Source organism: Camelus dromedarius, chromosome 2, assembly GCF_036321535.1.
Source record: "Camelus dromedarius isolate mCamDro1 chromosome 2, mCamDro1.pat, whole genome shotgun sequence".
Taxonomy (NCBI): Eukaryota; Metazoa; Chordata; class Mammalia; order Artiodactyla; family Camelidae; genus Camelus; species Camelus dromedarius.
The window spans coordinates 120,941,479-120,957,225 of record NC_087437.1 but is presented as its reverse complement, the minus strand read 5'-3'; the positions used below and the strand labels follow the sequence as shown (position 1 = coordinate 120,957,225).

Here is a 15,747-nt window from a genome sequence, read left to right as displayed (position 1 = left end):
GTGTCCAGCCCAGTGCCTGCTTAATGATTCTGTCGTGTACACTTAAAACCTGGCCAAGAGGGTAGGCGTTACGTTAAGTGTTCTTGTCACAAATAACAACAGAAACAATGACAATAATAAATAAAGAACACAGGAGCCATTTTTTTAATTGTCTTTTTTTAAAAATTCCAAGAAACTGCATGAAATAATCATAAATAGTGGAGGAGCAGGACTGGTAAGGGGAGCGGAGAGGGTCCAGGAAATGGTGAGTGTGAGCATAGCCCGCTCTTCTTTGTAAGGAGACTTCAGGGAGAACTCGACAAGCACTACATCCAGATAAAGAGCGTGGGTAAGACACCACCGTGGGACGGAGGTCCTGGAGAAGTGGCAGGGTCTCCAGGCCACAGTCTGGCCCGTTTCCCTGGGAGCTGACAGTACCAGGTACCTGCTGCTGTGGGACCAAGTACCCCAAGACTTACAGGCCTGCAACCACGACAGACATTTATTATCTCAGAGCTTCTGAGGGTCAGGGCTGTGGGAGTGGCTCTGGACCTCAGGAGGCTGCATCATCGGAAGGCCCCCTGGGGCTGGACCAGTTGCTTCCTAGGTGGCCCTCAGGTGGCCGGTGGCAGGAGGCCTCAGTTCCTCTCCACATGGGCCTTGCCACAAGACTGCTTGAGTGTCCTTACAACGTGGAGGCCGGCTTCCCCAAAGCGAGCTATCCAAAGGGAAGCCACAGTGCTTTTTATGACCTACTCTCGGGGTCATGCCCAGCACTTCCAGCACATTCTTTTTTTCCTGGTAAAGCCATTTTTACTTGATATTAATCAGCACAAAGAAGAAGAAGAAATTACAAGTCTGAAAATTGGAAAGGAGGATTTATATTATATACTAGCCTCTTTTTTTTTCTTGCTAAGAATGTTTTTAACCTCTTTATTGTGGTGTGGTTCCTCTACCGTAAACTCCACATATTTCAGGTGTACAATCTGATGAATTTCGATAGATGTCCACACCCATGAAACCACCACCACAATCAAGATAGCGAATGTTTCCCTCACTCCCCAAGAGCTGCAAATTTCGAATTCCTGGTTTATCCCTTCCCACTCCAGCACATTATTCAGAAGCAAGTTACTAAGTTCAGCCCATGTTCAAGGCGAGAGGAATAAGGCTCCACCTCTTGGAAAGATGAGTATCAAAGAATGTGTTGACATGTTTTAAAACCACCACAGGCCCTCTGGGGAGGGCATGGGTGATGCCTGCCCGAGTCCTGAGAACACGCTGGGTCAGCAGGGCAGCGGTGCGGGCGGGTCCCAGGCGTTAGGCAGGCATATGGTGGGGAGAGGGCTGGTCTGTCTTCCCTGCTGCTAAGCAAACCCAGGATGCCCTCTGGCTCTCAGGAGATGATCAAATGCCCAACGTCTCTGCCCAGAAAACGTCTCATGCTTTCTGACATCAACTATGTGTGGTTTTTCCCTACACCAACCAATTCTCTGACACCAACTCGTTGTCCAGTGATTGAATTCAATTCTGACACTAATTCCCTGGCCAGTCAGCAGAGATCCCACAGGTTAAGGGCTTGGTCCCCCAAGACTGGCCCCACTTCAGAGGCCATTTGCAGGTGACAGGTCCCCAGGTCACCCACACTTCCTTGGGTTCGATAACTTGCTAGAATGGCTCCCAGAACGCAGGGAAGCGGCTGACCTACAAAGGGCACAAGTGAACAGCAGGTGCCGAGGTTGGTGCAGGAGAAAGACTGTGCGGCATGAGGAGGGCAGTGTCCCAGGCCTCAGCTGAGTCCCGGGACACGGCCAGCAAAGTGTGGGTCCTTGGCTTCGCGCAGGAAAGGATTCAGGGGTGACCCAGGCCGGCTGGAGCTGGAGCATTAGTGGGGTACGGCTCTGAAAGTGCACTGCACGCTCAGTATCTCAGGAACATTTTGAGAGCTAATCCCACAGACTGGGCTGTTCTCCAGACAATAAGAATGATAAACACAAGCCCAGAGGGTGACAAGATAGGTGTTAAATTGTGGTGATACATGGTAGAGTCCATGCGGGTCAGTGAGGCCTTTGCCAGCCTCCAGTGGATGAAGAGAGTGAGGTTGGTGTTATCGGTTGGCCAAATCCTGTTCCTGCTCAGGAGAAAGGTATTCATAACACTTGCTGACGTGGTAAGGAACTTTATTCAAGGGGGACCACGGTGATGAGGTTTGCACCGGGGGCAAGGAGTCCGGCTCAATTCTGACCACAACAGGGAAAGCAGAGATTTATGGCCAAAGAGCAAGAGGGAGCCGGTGGATGGAAACTACTAAATGCAAACACCGAGGCTAGGGGATCCCGGGACTCCTCTGGAGGGCGGGCCGGGGGCTCTGCTAGCCAGGTGGAGGTGAGAAACTGATCAGCTACGGAGAGTGGGCGGGTTCCAAGGCCGGGGGTTTCCCCTAAACTGACTTGGCAGGATTTTGGCTAAAACTGACTAAAAACCAAGGGCAGAGGCCAAGGTCAGGCAGACTCAGAGGAGGCTGACTTGAGTGTGGTCAAGGAGAGAGTCGGTGTCTCCACCCCACCAAGATTCACACTTGAAGCCCTAGCTGGAGAAGGTCTCACAGAGGTGATTAAGGTAAGTGGGGTTTTTAGGGTGAGCACTGGTTCCCCTATGAGAAGAGATTAGGACACAGACATGCACAGAGGGACGACCATGTGGGGACACAGGAGAAGACGGCCATCTGCACACCCAGGAGAGAGGCCTCCGAAGAAACCAGCCCTGCGGCACCTGGGCCTCGGGCTTCAGCCTCCAGGACTAGGAGAAGATGTGTCTGTCCTTTGAGCCGCCTGATCTGTGGCGCTTTGTCACAGCGCCCAGGAAACGAATCCGGTGGGTTCTGCGTGCTTTGCAGACGGGATGTACAAATGTAACCCCTGGCTGGGCAGACAAATGCTTCAGGGTGTTACGTAGCCAGACGTTGATCTGGTGCTGGACCAGCAAGACCAACTTCTAACCCCACAGAAAGACGGACAGGAGCAGCTGATGGACGGTCAGCTCCCGAGAAGCAAAGAGAAGCCCAGGGGCTGCAGGACAGCAGGTCCATCACCCACTGTGCTTAGAGCACGGGATGAACTCAGTGCCTACGAGCTCAGGCTGCGGCAGGTAGTGAAGGACCGAGGATGCAGGCACACGGCTCCTCCCCAGCCTCCTCCATCCCTCCATGCACACCACAGACCACGGACGGGACTCAGGACTGCTCCTGAGTGACATTTCCTGAATGTGAGGAGTGACACGGGGTGTACTGGAAGCCACTGGGTCACCAGTGGGAGCTCCTAGCCCCAGGGGAGGGCCTCCGTGGGCCTGTCTGTAGAGGGGTTCTGATGGTCTCCAGACCCCCGGGAACCCAAGGCAAGACCCAGTGGTGCCAAGGCTGCAGTGGCTGAGAGGAGGCCCTGGACAATGATGGGCAGGGTGTCTGTGACATCTGAGTTCACCTGGGCCAGCTCCCCAACAAATCTCCCATCACTGCCATGGTCCTCACCATGTCACTGCCACTATGTCACCCCTTAGGTCACCCCCGTGTCACCCCCACTGTGTCACCCTCCACCACGTTGCCCCACCACCACCACGTTGCCCCCACCGGCTTCTGCAAACTTCATCCAGTCCTGCGTCATCCTATGGGGGGGGCCGGGGCTGAGACAGCAGCCAGGATCCGTGGGGAAGAGGCGGCTCCCAGCTGTGAGTCAGCGGGCATCCGTCCCCTGACTCCTGCTCCATCACCCCCCACCCTGCCCCAGCGGACCCAGCTTGGGGTGCTCCTTCCCAATTCTTGTCTCTGGTCTCCCCCACTCTGGATCCCTCCTTATCCACAGACACGATCCAGCCGCCAATCTGGGCCGCTCCGCACACATCCATGCTTGCTGCGTCCCTCCTGGCACTGCTGTCCACTGCCATCTGTCCCCCTGCTGCCCGCCTGGCCCAGCTGGGCATGGGAGAGCTGCCTGCTCGCTCATGTGACAGGCGTGTCCTCATCAGTGGGTCCCTGTTTGAACAAATGCTAGACCTGGTGGCCTGAGGCACTTACGCCCCACCGGAGGGCGTTGGTCAGCCCCTCCCAAGGGGCTGCCTCACATGTGCTGAGCACAGAGGGTCTCCAGAGGGGCTGAATGAGCCGGTAAAGCCTGGGAACCTGAGGGCTCTGAGTCCCGAGCTGGGGCCCCCACACAGCGGGGCCAGCGGCCACTCCCCACCCTCCCCAGGGCTCTGACCCCACCTGGCAGGGTGTTCTACCATGGGGTCCCTGCAGGTGGGGGGCTACAACAGCCCAGCCATCTCTCCACCAACACTGACCCAGCAGCCGGGCCAGGTCCTGGGAGCTCAGCCAAGGACTGGATAGGGCGCTGGGCCCCCTGGTGGCCGTTCTCAGGGGGACAGACACTGTGAGGAAAGAACTCAGTTCTGATGGGCTGTCTCCTGTGGCGGGCAGAGAAGGATAAGCACAGGGCCGTCCACGGCGACCCAGCCCTCCATGCCCCTGTCACCTGACCCCGTCCTGTTTCCTGTTTCTGTCTGTGGACACCCTCCCCTGGTGAGTGATCTGTCACTGGAATGTCCCTCTGGGACCCCAAGGCTCAGCACTTAGAAGAGCCACAGTAAAGGTTTCCTGAATAAATGACTGAGCAGGTGACACTGGAACTGAGATCTCACGGATGAAAAAATAGATGTGCGAAGCACAGGGTGTAGGGAACTCTGAGCAGAGGGAACAGCCTGTGCAAAGGCCCAGAGGTGTGGATGGGCTTGGCCGTTTGAGGAACAGAGGAGGTGGGAGCACGTGGTGGGTGGCAGAGGTGGGCGGGGCCGGACCACATGGAGCCAGGGCTGTGCTGGGGCAGAGGCTGGGGCACAGGGGTTCCTGCTTGGCATTCTCTTCTCGTTACGGCTAGCTCAGCCTACACGACAGGGACCAGAAACACAGGGGCACTGACCCCCCAGAACAAACACACCCCACTGGAGAGCACACAGAAGTGACTTTTATTTCAGTGCACACTGTGGCTTTGTGCTGCCAAGACAGGGCTGTTGACAAGCTGAGAGTTAACAGCACTTGAACTCAGTTCCTAGTCCTAACCCGGCAGCTGCCAGAGGTGAGGGAGCATGTCCCCTTCTGTCCCTTTCAGAGCAGAGTCGCTGCCTCTGTGAGGGTGAGGTCTGCTCTGGGGCTTCGCCTCCCCCTCCCATGCTGCCTGCAGGCCGGGAGTCCCTGATCAGGAGGGGAAGGTGGGTGCCTCGGCCAGCGGGCGGGCCATGCTGTGGATGGCCCACTGCAGGATGCCGTCAAAGGAGTGCTGTGGGACAGAGGAGAGAGCGGGGCCTCTCTAGGGGAGGGGTCCGCATCCGGCCCACCCTGGCCTCCAGGGCCACCTGAGTATAAACATCAAGATGTGAAGGTGCCCTCCAACCCAAGCCTCCTATTCAGAGTGGGGGAAACCGAGGCCCGAGGCCCCACAGGATGTGCTGGTCAGGGGGCACTCCTCATCAGTGCTCCTTCGAGCATCCCAGGGCCCAGGACACTGCCACCACCGCTGTGCTGCCTCCTTGGTGGCTTCTTCCCCGGTGGCTTGGCAGGGCCAGCTCCTTCGCTCCCTCTGCCCAGCTCTGTGCAGGGCCTGACACTCCAACAGGATGCGGGAGCCACAGGGATGCCCAATATTCCAACAGAACGGGGGTGCCCCCTTTGTCCACCTATATTGGCACCTTGGTCACCCCCGGCCTTCCTGTGCCCTGGGGTCTCTAAAGACACCTGCACTGCCTGCAACCTGCACACCCACAGCCTACCACACAGGACAGGGCCCCACAGTCAGCGGGGCCCCCTAAGGAGCGGGGAGGGCAGGTGTAGCCCGGCCAGGCACTGCGTTACCTCACTCAGGAGGGACTCCAAGTCATCCCTGTGCAGAACCGGCTCATGACCAGCAGGATCGTCCCCCGCCTGGAACCCGGAAAGGGAGGAAATTACCCCACTTCCACACCTGTACTGGGGACATCCCCACGGAGGCAGGACTCCCTGTAGAGGCATGTGGGGGCAGTGGCCCTCCCAGGGCGGCGGGAGGCTGTGTACTTCTCCAGGCCAGCCCCTGCGAACTGAATTCTAACATCCAGCCCCCTGGACGGGAGTGGGAGAGGCAGACCCAGGCAGAGTGAGCATCAGTGAGTTCGGGGCTGCCTCCCAAGGCCCTGCCACTCCTGGCAGGTAGAGGCCCAAGGCCCTCAGGCTGGCCCGCCTCCACCCACTCTGGGGAAAGGACCAGCCGGAAGGGACCCTGTCACCGATGGGAACTCTGAGGCCCCAAGAGCAAAATGTCTGATGCGACCCAGCCCTTCAGCCATCCGACGAGTCTGCCAGGGCCACCCATGCCCTTAGTAAGGGGCCAGGGCAAGGGATGGGCGCTCCCCCAGCCCCATCAGCTAGGATGGAGAGAAGCCTGTACTAAGTGGAACCACCTGAAATTGCTGGGCTCAAAAGCTGCCCAATTCCAAGACTCCCACCAGCCCCTCAAGGGCCCCCAGCCCTGGGCGCGGGCTCCACACGCACAGTGCAGAAGGCTGGGATGAGGAGGGAGCTTCCAAAAGGATGCCTGCAGGTGTGAGCCCTCTCGCGGGCAGGGCCTTGGTGGCCCTCACGCTCAATGCCTGGGGCGCCCTGTCACCAACAGTGCACAGGGGACTATGAGGCAGAGCCAGAAGTAGGATGGGCCGCAGGCTGGGCGGGACACCACCACCCTGGCCCCGCTCCCAGGATTCTGCGGGGTGGGCATGTGGTCAGGCAGGCCCCTGCTGCAGGCTGTGAAAGCAAGAAGCGCCACCTTCCGGAGGCTTCGGAACGGGAGCCACACCGGACACCCCCCGCCCAGCCCCAACCTCCGGTTCTGAGGGGGCCCCGGACTAGCTGACCGCTGCTCAGGAAAGGAGGCTGGAGTGCTCCGCCCAGAGGTCCCCGGGGCCCAAGGCTGCTGGAGGACTGGGGTCAGGATGGTTAATATCTGGAGTGGAGCATCCTTCCCGCTCTCCCCTGCCCAACCCTCACCCCCAGGACGCGCTCTCTGCGCAGGGCACTCCGGCCGGGGCTGTGGGAGGGGCTGTGGGAGGGGCTCAGGGGACCTGGGGGTAGGGGGTACTGGAGGGTTAGGGGAGCTCCGGGCCTGGGTTAATTGTGAGACAGGCCTGCATCCAACCAGAGACGGTCGTAGACACTATTGCTCAGGAAGGTTTCCTTTTTAAGTAGATATAAGTTGTCAAACCGAGTCGATTTAAACAAAAATATTGTATATACACAACGAACACATGGGCAGGAAACAGAGCGCACACCCGCCAAGCTGGAGCCCGGAGCCTCCCCTGGAGACGTGCTCCCCAGACCCTCAGCCACCTCACCTGCGCCCCAGGGCCGGCGGCATCGCTGAGCTTGGGGGTCCCAGGAACCGGGCGGGCAGGACTCGGGGCGGGGCTCGCGGCGGACGCCCCCTCCGCCGGGGCCAGGGCCTGGGCGAGGTCTCCCGAGCAGGATCTGCAGCGCAGGGCGGCCCTGGCGAGCGGAGGAGAGGCTGCAAGGCTGCGAGGCTGCCCGAGCGCCCGCGGAGGGAGGGGGTGGGGGGTCTCGCAGAGCCGTGGGGGGCGCCGGCCCGCCCCCGCGCTCCCGCTCCTCGGACCCCGGGCACTCACCCGGGCCGGGCCACGCCGGCGGGGAAGTGGCAGCGCCAGTGGAAGGCGGCGGCGCACTGTGCGCACCGCAGGGTGTCCGCGCCGTCCAGGCACACGCCGCACCGAGCTCCGGGCACTGCGCCCTGCGGACAGACCACGGCGGGGTGACCCGGGTCAGGGGGAGGGCCGACCCGCGCCTTCGGCCCCAGGGGGCCGGACCCCGACGGGGTTGAACTAAGGGAGGGGCACGCAGAGCGTGGGGGGCGAGGTTTCAGGATCCTGGCCTGGGGAGGTTAAGGGCACCCCAGCACCCTTCAGCTGCTGCTTGTAGACACCAGGGGCCCCGACCTCGGTCCCCCTTGGTGGGCTCAGACCGCCTTCAGGGCTGGTCAAGGGGTCCCAGAAAGGGCTCCACTCCAGAGGAAGCAAGAGGGGCTGGGAGACCTGGGGCTTCTGCCTTAGTGAGGGGGTGTGGTGAGAGAATGGTCACCCCCACTGGAATCCTTCCTGAAGCCCCCTCCCCCTCCCCTTGGCCCTCAGAGCCCCCACCTTGTTCTAGGACCCACCGCTCTCCCAGTGACCAGCGTGGCTGCTCCTGGCAGGGGCCTCCCCCCAGCCCTGACCCCTGACCCCTGACCCACCCCCGACTCCTACCTCCTACCCGCTGGTGTATCACTCTCCTATTTCAGGTTAGCCTGGCTGCACCTGTGGACCCTCAGCTCCCTGAAGACAGCCACCCGACCCCAGCACCCCCTCACCTGCTGCTCCTCAGGGCCCACACACAGTAGGGGGCGCAGGGCCGAGGGATCCAGCAGAGGCAGGGGGGCTGCAGAAGGTGGGACCAGCACATGCTTGTAGGTGACAGCAGTATCCACTCCATCCGGGGGCTCCCTGGGCAGTCCCCTTGCCTCCTCTCCTGCTGACCTCAGTCCCAGGAGGACCTGGAACCAAAGGGTCAGTGCTCAGAGGGGCCACAGGGGACTTGCCTGGCACCACCCAGGAGTTAACGACCAACAGGACCCTGGGAACCAGGGGCTGGAGTTGTGGAAGGAGCCCCACGCTGGCTGGGAAACACCCAGGTGCAGTTCCTGGCTCTGTGGCCCCCAGCAAGGTCCCTGACCCTTTCCCCATCTAAATACAGGAGCCCTGTGGCCCTCACAGCCTGTCAGGGTGAGCACGCGGCGTATACTGGGGCACGTGCCATATCCTTCATGGTTTTGTGGCAATAGAATGTGTAGAACATTTTTGGAGAGTATGATAAGTGGTCAAAATGAGTCCAGTATGGGGTGACAGAGCTGAGATCCCCAAGACCGGAGTACTGGGAAACAGGGCCGTTGTCAGGGCCACTCCCCAGGGCCCGGTGCCTCCTCAGCCCCACAGGAGAAAGTCAAACTGATGTAGACCAGCCAGGGCGAGGGCTCTCCGCTGGGGCGGGAGTGGCCGGGAGGCAGGGCACCGGGGGGGCAGGGGCCTGGGAGCAGGCCTGGCATACCTGGGTCGCTGCGGGCGGCTCCTGGGGCCGGGGCTCCTCGGTCCGGGGCAGGTCCTGCTGGGCTGTCCCGTGGAGGCAGCTGGAGCACCTCCAGGTCCCACTGTTTGTGTTGTCACCAGCCAGAGACATGCGGGGCAGGGCAGAGGGGACAGTGGACTCCCCAGCCCACAACACAGGGGAGGCCTGAGGCTCCTTCAGGTCACCTTTTCCCTTCACAAGTAGGGAAACCGAGGCCCAGCAGGGAAGTGGGCAGAGCCGCAGTGAAAGGGCCTGCTCAGCCAGTCAGCAGGAGAGCCAAGGAGGCCGGGACGTTACCCCCGGTGGGGTGTCCTTCGCCAGCGTGGCCTGTCCCGAGTGCTTCTCTGATGAGCCTCCAGAATTCCTGACCCCCAGTAACCGGCAGTGGCCCGTGCCTGGCTCTCATGGGCCTTGCCCTGCGGCTGGGCCTCCCTGGGCTGGGCTGCTTGTATCCCTGGGACCCACCCTCGTTTCCATAGGGGGATGGTGCCCAGCAGAATGGGAGCTGAGGGCTGACCCCGGCCAAACCCCCTTGTTTCAGCACAGAGGGATGGGACCTGGTCAAGGTCAGGCAGGGAGCGGGCAGGGCTTGGACTAGGAGGCCCACCCGGCGCTCCACCCAGCAGACCAGACTGCCCTGACCTGGGGAGGTAGAGGTCAGGGGCATGGGAGGTAGAGTCAGGAGGCCTTGCACTGGGCCCAGGGTGGACACCCACTGGCCCTTGTAGGGGAAGATCTGTGGCCTCTGAGCTCCCCCACCCAACGTGGAGTCAGACTTTTCTTAGGGCTGGGGAGAGGGGTGAGATGGGGCGGGATGGCCACACCTTGGCCCGGGCCTCCATTCTGCTTGGCCGCCCTCCGGGGCCCTGCTGACCAGGCTGGGAAGACAGTGCGGCCACGCAGGGAGGTGGGGTGGGAAGATCCCGGGCCCCAGCCCCACTGCCCAGTGACCTGAACCCAGGCCCTGCCCAGGTGGGCCTCCTTGCGCATCTGTGGAGCCGAGAGACTTCTGGGCGGCCTCCCCCTCAGGGTCAGCGGGTGGAGGAGCCGGGTGGGGCAGCCTGGGTGCCAGGCTCACCTGGGGACTTCTCTGAGCGGCGGTGACAGGCAGGCCAGGTGGAAGGCGCGGGGGCAGCCGTCACAGCAGATCAGCTCCCCGCCGTCCCGGCACGCCGCACACTCGTCCTCGTTCTTCTGACGCAGGCAAGAGACAGGCAGCCTCTGGGGGGTGCCCGGGCTGGGGACACTCATGTCCCCTCACCTGCTCCCTGCTGGCCAGTGCCTGAAATTCCACCCTGAACACCTGCTCCCCGGGGCTCCTCCTGACCCCTGCACCCATGAGACTACCCCCAAACACCTCCTGGGTCCATCCCTTTTGGGAAGAACGGTCCTTAAGAAAGCCTGGTTTCTCGTGGGTGCCTGTGCTCCAGGTGGCCCCGAGACTGCACACCTCACTCCCACGCACAACAGAGGGGCACGCCCAGCAGCCTTCCTGTCAGCCCTGAGCACCGCTGTCCCTCCGCCCGAGGACTGCTTGCGCCCCTGCCTGGATGATACCTGCCATGCCCTTCCGATTGCCACCTCCTTCAGAAGCCCCCCGGGACTGCAGGGCTGGGCAGCCCCACACAGCAGTGGGCACACTCATTGTCACAACCGCCCAGGGCCCCATCAGCCAGTGAGCTCCTGGAGGCAGGCACGGGTCTCGCTCGTTCCTGGATGCCCGGGGCCCAGCATAGCCCCTGGCAGGGGCGTCGGGATCTGTGGCCAGTTCCGCCTCATTCAGAAGCGGTGCGGAGAGCCCAAGAGGTTGGGTTCCTGGCTCTGGGCTCCAGGCAGGGGCCACCGTCCCACCCAGATGCCCAACCGGCACGCGGACCGAACGCCGTGGTTTTAAAAGCCCAGGGGAACTCGCCTGCTCTACTCGTGTGAATGCTTACAGTTGTTCATTATCAGAAAAAACTGCTATTAAAAAAGAGCGCGCCACCCTGTGAACAGAAGCCTAGCCTCTGTCCTCAGTCACTGGAGCGAGGGCCCTGGAGAAGCAGCAAAAAGCACGCTCAGGACCGTGGGGATGGCCTGGGTGTTACCTGGTGGAGCTGGGGCTCGCCGAGGAGGGCAGGGAGGCCCAGGGCCCTGTCCCGCGGGCCTGCCCTTGAATCGCCTCCACCCTTCAAGGGAAAAGAGGGAGGGTCGCCAACAGGGGACGCAGTCCGGGCAGGAGGGCCCCTCAGTGCAGCCCCCAGCCCTCCAGCAGAGCTCCTGCCTGGAGGTGACGCTGCCACCCCGTGGGTGCTGGAGGAGAGGGACCAAGGGCCAGGCCTCCCCAGGGGCAGTGGGGGCAGCGCTTACGGGGGCAGCAGCCTGGGTCCCCTTGGCTGGGACCAGGGTCTTCAGGCCACCGCTGCGGGTCTTGTTCTTCCCCCCGCCGGGGCCTTCGAGCTTGCTGGGGGTGTAGAACTGCCCCCCAACCTGGACACACTTCTTGGAGCCACCTGGGAGGAGATGCTGACTGCAGGGAGGCCCGTGGGCTCCACGCTGGCTGTGCCTCCCCTACGCCCTACACACCCGCGCCCCCCAACAGCTCTGGGGCCGGGACCCTGGACACAGGAGAGATTCTCTGCTGGGGAGAGCGTGTCCCCCAAATTCATGTCCACTTGGAGTCTCAGAATGCGGCCTTATTTGGAAGTAGGGTCTTTGCAGGTGTAGCTAGTTAAGATGGGCTCACGCCGGACTCTGAAGAGGACACAGAGAGACCTGGGGAGGAGTCCCTGGGATGACGGGGGCAGAGGCTGGAGGGATGTGACCACAAGCCAGGGCACCAGGGCTGCCGGCAGCACCGTGAGTTGGGAGAGGTGGGGCCGAGTCTGCCCTAGAGCCTCCCAAGGGAGCGAGTGTGGCCCTGCCCACACCTCAGTTTTGGGACTGCTATTGCTTTAAGCCACTCAGTTTATGGCAATTGCTCATAACAGCTCTAGGAAACTACTACAGGGTCCTTGGGACCGTCCCTGGTGGAACCCACATCTGCTCCCAGTGTCTTCGGTGTCCCCGGTGGGTGCCCAGTGCAGAGAGTAGAGGATGGGGTGATGCAGGGGTGGGTGGGGGAGGAGCAGTCTAGGGTGGGAGACCCAAGCAGCCTGTCCCTGTCCCAGCTGCTCTGGAGCTACCAGGGAGCTTTGGGGGGATGGGGACCCCCGGCAGCCCCTCCCCATCGTGTCTACCTGACTCAAACACCTGCTGGATGAGGATGCCCTCCACGGCGCCGCGGGCTCCCGGGACGTCCCCAGACGACACAGCCATGGCTCTCTGGACTGAGGTGGACATGGTCTGAATTCCTGGGGAAGGGAGCATCAAATGGGGGTGGGGGTCATGAATTGGGAAGATGGACTGGGGGGTGGTGAGGGCATCTGGGTGGCAGAATTCATCTTTCCTTCCACCCAGGGTAGGCTGGGGAGGGGGCCCAGCCCTTCAAAACACAGACAGAGACAGACAGACAGTCCACGTCTAAGTGTAAAGACAGGCCAAGGTGTGTGTGTGTGTGTGCATGCGTGCACACGTGTATATGGTGTGGTCTAGTGTGTGCGGTGTGAGGTACGTGGTGTGGTGTGTGACCGACTGGGCACAGCGGGCAGGAGTGAAGGGGGGGACGCTGGCATGTGGCCCTGGGTTGTGCTGGGAGGAAAGTAGAGTTCTCGGGGTCTGCCCTGAGCTCAGTACCAGGTGACTGGACAGGGTCTCTAGGGTCCCATGTCCTGTGGCAATGAGGGGACAGAAAAAGGCCAGGTTGTGTCTCCCGAGGGACCAGGGAGGATTCTCTGGAGGAAGCAGAGTCTGAGCTGGCTCTGAAGACTGGAGCACTCAGATGGGCACAGGCAGGGTGACCCCAGGTGTCCCCTCTTTCCCAGGTGAGACAACAGGCCAGCAGGGTCCCAGCTCCCAGGACAGGCCCCTGACCCTCGACCTGGGCCTGGCTCACCGTTGCCCAATGGGAGGCGCTGTGGCTCCGCGCTGCTCTCCAGCTTCTTGGCTGGCTTGGCCTTGGCTTGGGAGCCTGCAAGGGGAGTGGGGAGCAGGGAGCAGGACAGCTGGCCCTCCTCTGCCTGCTGGGGCCAAAGCTGGGAGTGCAGGGAAAGCGCCAGGGTGGTGCCTCCCGGACTCCAGACTCCAGACTCCGGGCTCGGTGTCCACGTCAGGGAAAAGGAAGGCCACCCACCTGGCTGCTCACAGGGCCTGGGGACAACAAGGGCTGCCGGGCTCATCCAGGGTGCCCTCCAAGTACCAAGATGGACCCCTCCCAGGCTGGCTCTGGGCCAGGCAGGAGGGACAGATGCCCCTGGAGCTGGTCAGGGAAGGGGGTATGGTCAGGAGATGTCCAGTTCCCTGGGGGATCAAATTGGGTACCTGGACTGGAGGTGCCCCTCGGGGACAGGGCTGCTGGCGGGGCTGCCCGTGGTTCTTCCAGGGCCTTCCTCTTGCTGGGGGGCCTAGGCAGCAGTGCAGTGGCCTTGGGGCCGGCCGGGTGCTTCCTCCCCTTCCGGGACTGGCTGAGGTCCACATCTGCAGGGCGTGCAGAACTGACTCCCTATTCAGGCAGGTGAGGCCTCAGCCCTTTGCCTCTTAGAACCCACGACGACGGTCTGGGTGATGTCCAGGGGCTTCCAAAACACCGCATCCCTTCCCTCTCACAGTCCAGCAGGGCCCAGGGATGTTCCCGCCGCCCCGGCCCCCAGCGCCCCACCTTTGGGGAAGCTGTCTAGGATGGGCTGCAGCCGGGCATATCTCTCCAGGTTGTAGTCCTTGAAAAGAACCCTCCAGAAATCCAGGATGGCTGCCGCATCCTGGGTCAGGAGCCATGAGAGGAGCGCGTGGAAGGCCTGTGGGCAGCCCTCCTTCTCTCTCAATTGCAGTGTCTCCTGAAGCAATGGTGGGAATGAGGTCCCGGCCTTGCCCTTCCCTGGCATCCCTTTTCCTGCCGCCTCCACTGTGGGACCGGCTGGAGACCTGGGCACCTATGTCCATCCCCTTGGCTTGGGGCCCCTGTGGGGATGGAATAGGGGTGCTGGGGTGAGGCGGGGGGGGGCACCTGGAATTCATTGTAAGGGACTCTGCTCAGCTTGGAGGGAGGCTTGGGGAGGGTTCAGAAGGGGCACTGGGGATCTGGGGGAGTTGGGGGTTGGGCGCCGTAACAAGTCCTGGAGACCATTCACTGGGCTGGTGGGTGGGGCATGGGTGGGCTGCAGCCTTGGGGGCAGGGACCATACCCCGGGCGCTGGGGCTTGGGGGCGGGGAGGGGCGTTGGGGGCGGGAGAGCGGGGAGGGGAGGGGAGGGGAGGGGCCCCGGGCGGGGAGGGTCCATCTGGCGCTGGGGCGGGGAGACTACCCGCGCGTTTCTGGAGTTTCCGGTCTGCTACGGGACCCACCTGGAACTTGTCCTCCGGGACCACGTCGTGGTCTGCCAGCGCGTGCAGCAGCGGGAAGGCACTGTCCACGGCCACGGCGATCTCCGTGCGGTGCAGCCTCAGAAGGCGGCGCAGCGCCGCGTCCCCACCGGCCCGGGCCTCGCCCGCCATCGCGGGGCCCGGGGACGCGGGGCTGGGGCCCCCTCTCCCCGCCTGGGATCCCGCTGCCTCTGGGTGCCGCCGGACTTGCGGGGTGTCTGGGCCGTGTCTGCCTCCCCCAGGCCGCCGGGCACACCTGGCCGGGAAGGAGGAGCCGGCCCGGCGGGGCCGAGCGCGGCCGCGCCTGTTATACCGGGCTGTCCCTGGAGCGGGCGAGCGCCGCGCAGCCCGAGCCAATCAGGGCGCAGGGCGCTTCCTCCCGGGCGGGGACGGAAACTTCCCTGTGACTGAGCGCGAGACGGCCCCATCCTCCCGCCAGCCCGCGTCTGCACCGGCCGGAGGCTGTTGGCTTTTCTTTTCTTGGTAAAGAAGCTTCTGGAATGGGGCCTGACCCGACTCAATTCCGTACATGCGGTTCTGGCTCGCATCCCACAGGGCCTTGTTCAAATGGGGAAAAGCCAGGACAGGCACCCCTCACCTCACCCGGGGCCCGGCCTCAGGCGCCAGAGGGGCAGCTCCGAGAGGCCGGGACACTACTGCCGCCACAGCAGCTGCTCAGGGGTCCCAAGACGGGGGCTGTCGGCGGGGTCAGGTGGAGGGGTGCCTGCCTGGTGGAGGACCTGGGCTAGGACTAGCGCGCGTCAGCGCGATCAGCTCTGGGCATCACTTGGAGGCTGGGTGATGCCGGGCAGTTGCTTTCCTTCTCTGAGCCTCAGTCCTCTCATTTTTAAAATGAGCACATTCCACTGGGAGTCCCCAGCAGCAGCCCACCCCCGACTTCCTCCAGATGTTTTAGAAAATAAAGCTTCTAGAAGGCGGCTGACCCCGTGGGCAGACAGGCCTGAGTATGCGCTGTGGGAGCCTGTCTTTGTCTGGCTCACAGCCCAGGGAGGCCCCCCCGCGTGTCTGTGGAACGTGCAGGCAGGACAGGCAGGAATGGTCCCCAAGTCCCACATGTCCACAGCTGCCACCCTCAACACTGCAGCCGGCGCCCCAGAGGTGGGCTGTGCCAGGGCCCTGCTCCTGTGTCAG

At 62.5% G+C, this 15,747-nt stretch overlaps 1 protein-coding gene across 4 annotated transcripts; it reads right to left on the bottom strand.

Moving 5' to 3' along the window:
* Positions 1–4,969: 4,969 nt before the first annotated feature.
* Positions 4,970–14,916, bottom strand: AIRE (autoimmune regulator). Of its 4 annotated transcripts, none has more exons than XM_064476503.1 (14): positions 14,578–14,916; positions 13,896–14,070; positions 13,559–13,714; positions 13,134–13,208; positions 12,379–12,492; positions 11,510–11,652; positions 11,248–11,328; positions 10,239–10,354; positions 9,143–9,242; positions 8,409–8,591; positions 7,672–7,793; positions 7,384–7,534; positions 5,876–5,944; positions 4,970–5,303 (listed from the first exon to the last, which is right to left on the bottom strand). In XM_064476503.1, exons 1-14 carry the CDS (start codon positions 14,725–14,727, stop codon positions 5,223–5,225), a joined length of 1,716 nt encoding a protein of 571 aa, XP_064332573.1. In that variant the 5' UTR covers positions 14,728–14,916; the 3' UTR covers positions 4,970–5,222. The 4 variants fall into 4 exon arrangements, with proteins under 4 accessions (XP_064332573.1, XP_064332575.1, XP_064332577.1 ...); XM_064476505.1 differs by having other exon boundaries at positions 10,239–10,351; XM_064476507.1 differs by having other exon boundaries at positions 13,896–14,194; positions 14,578–14,712.
* Positions 14,917–15,747: the final 831 nt, after the last annotated feature.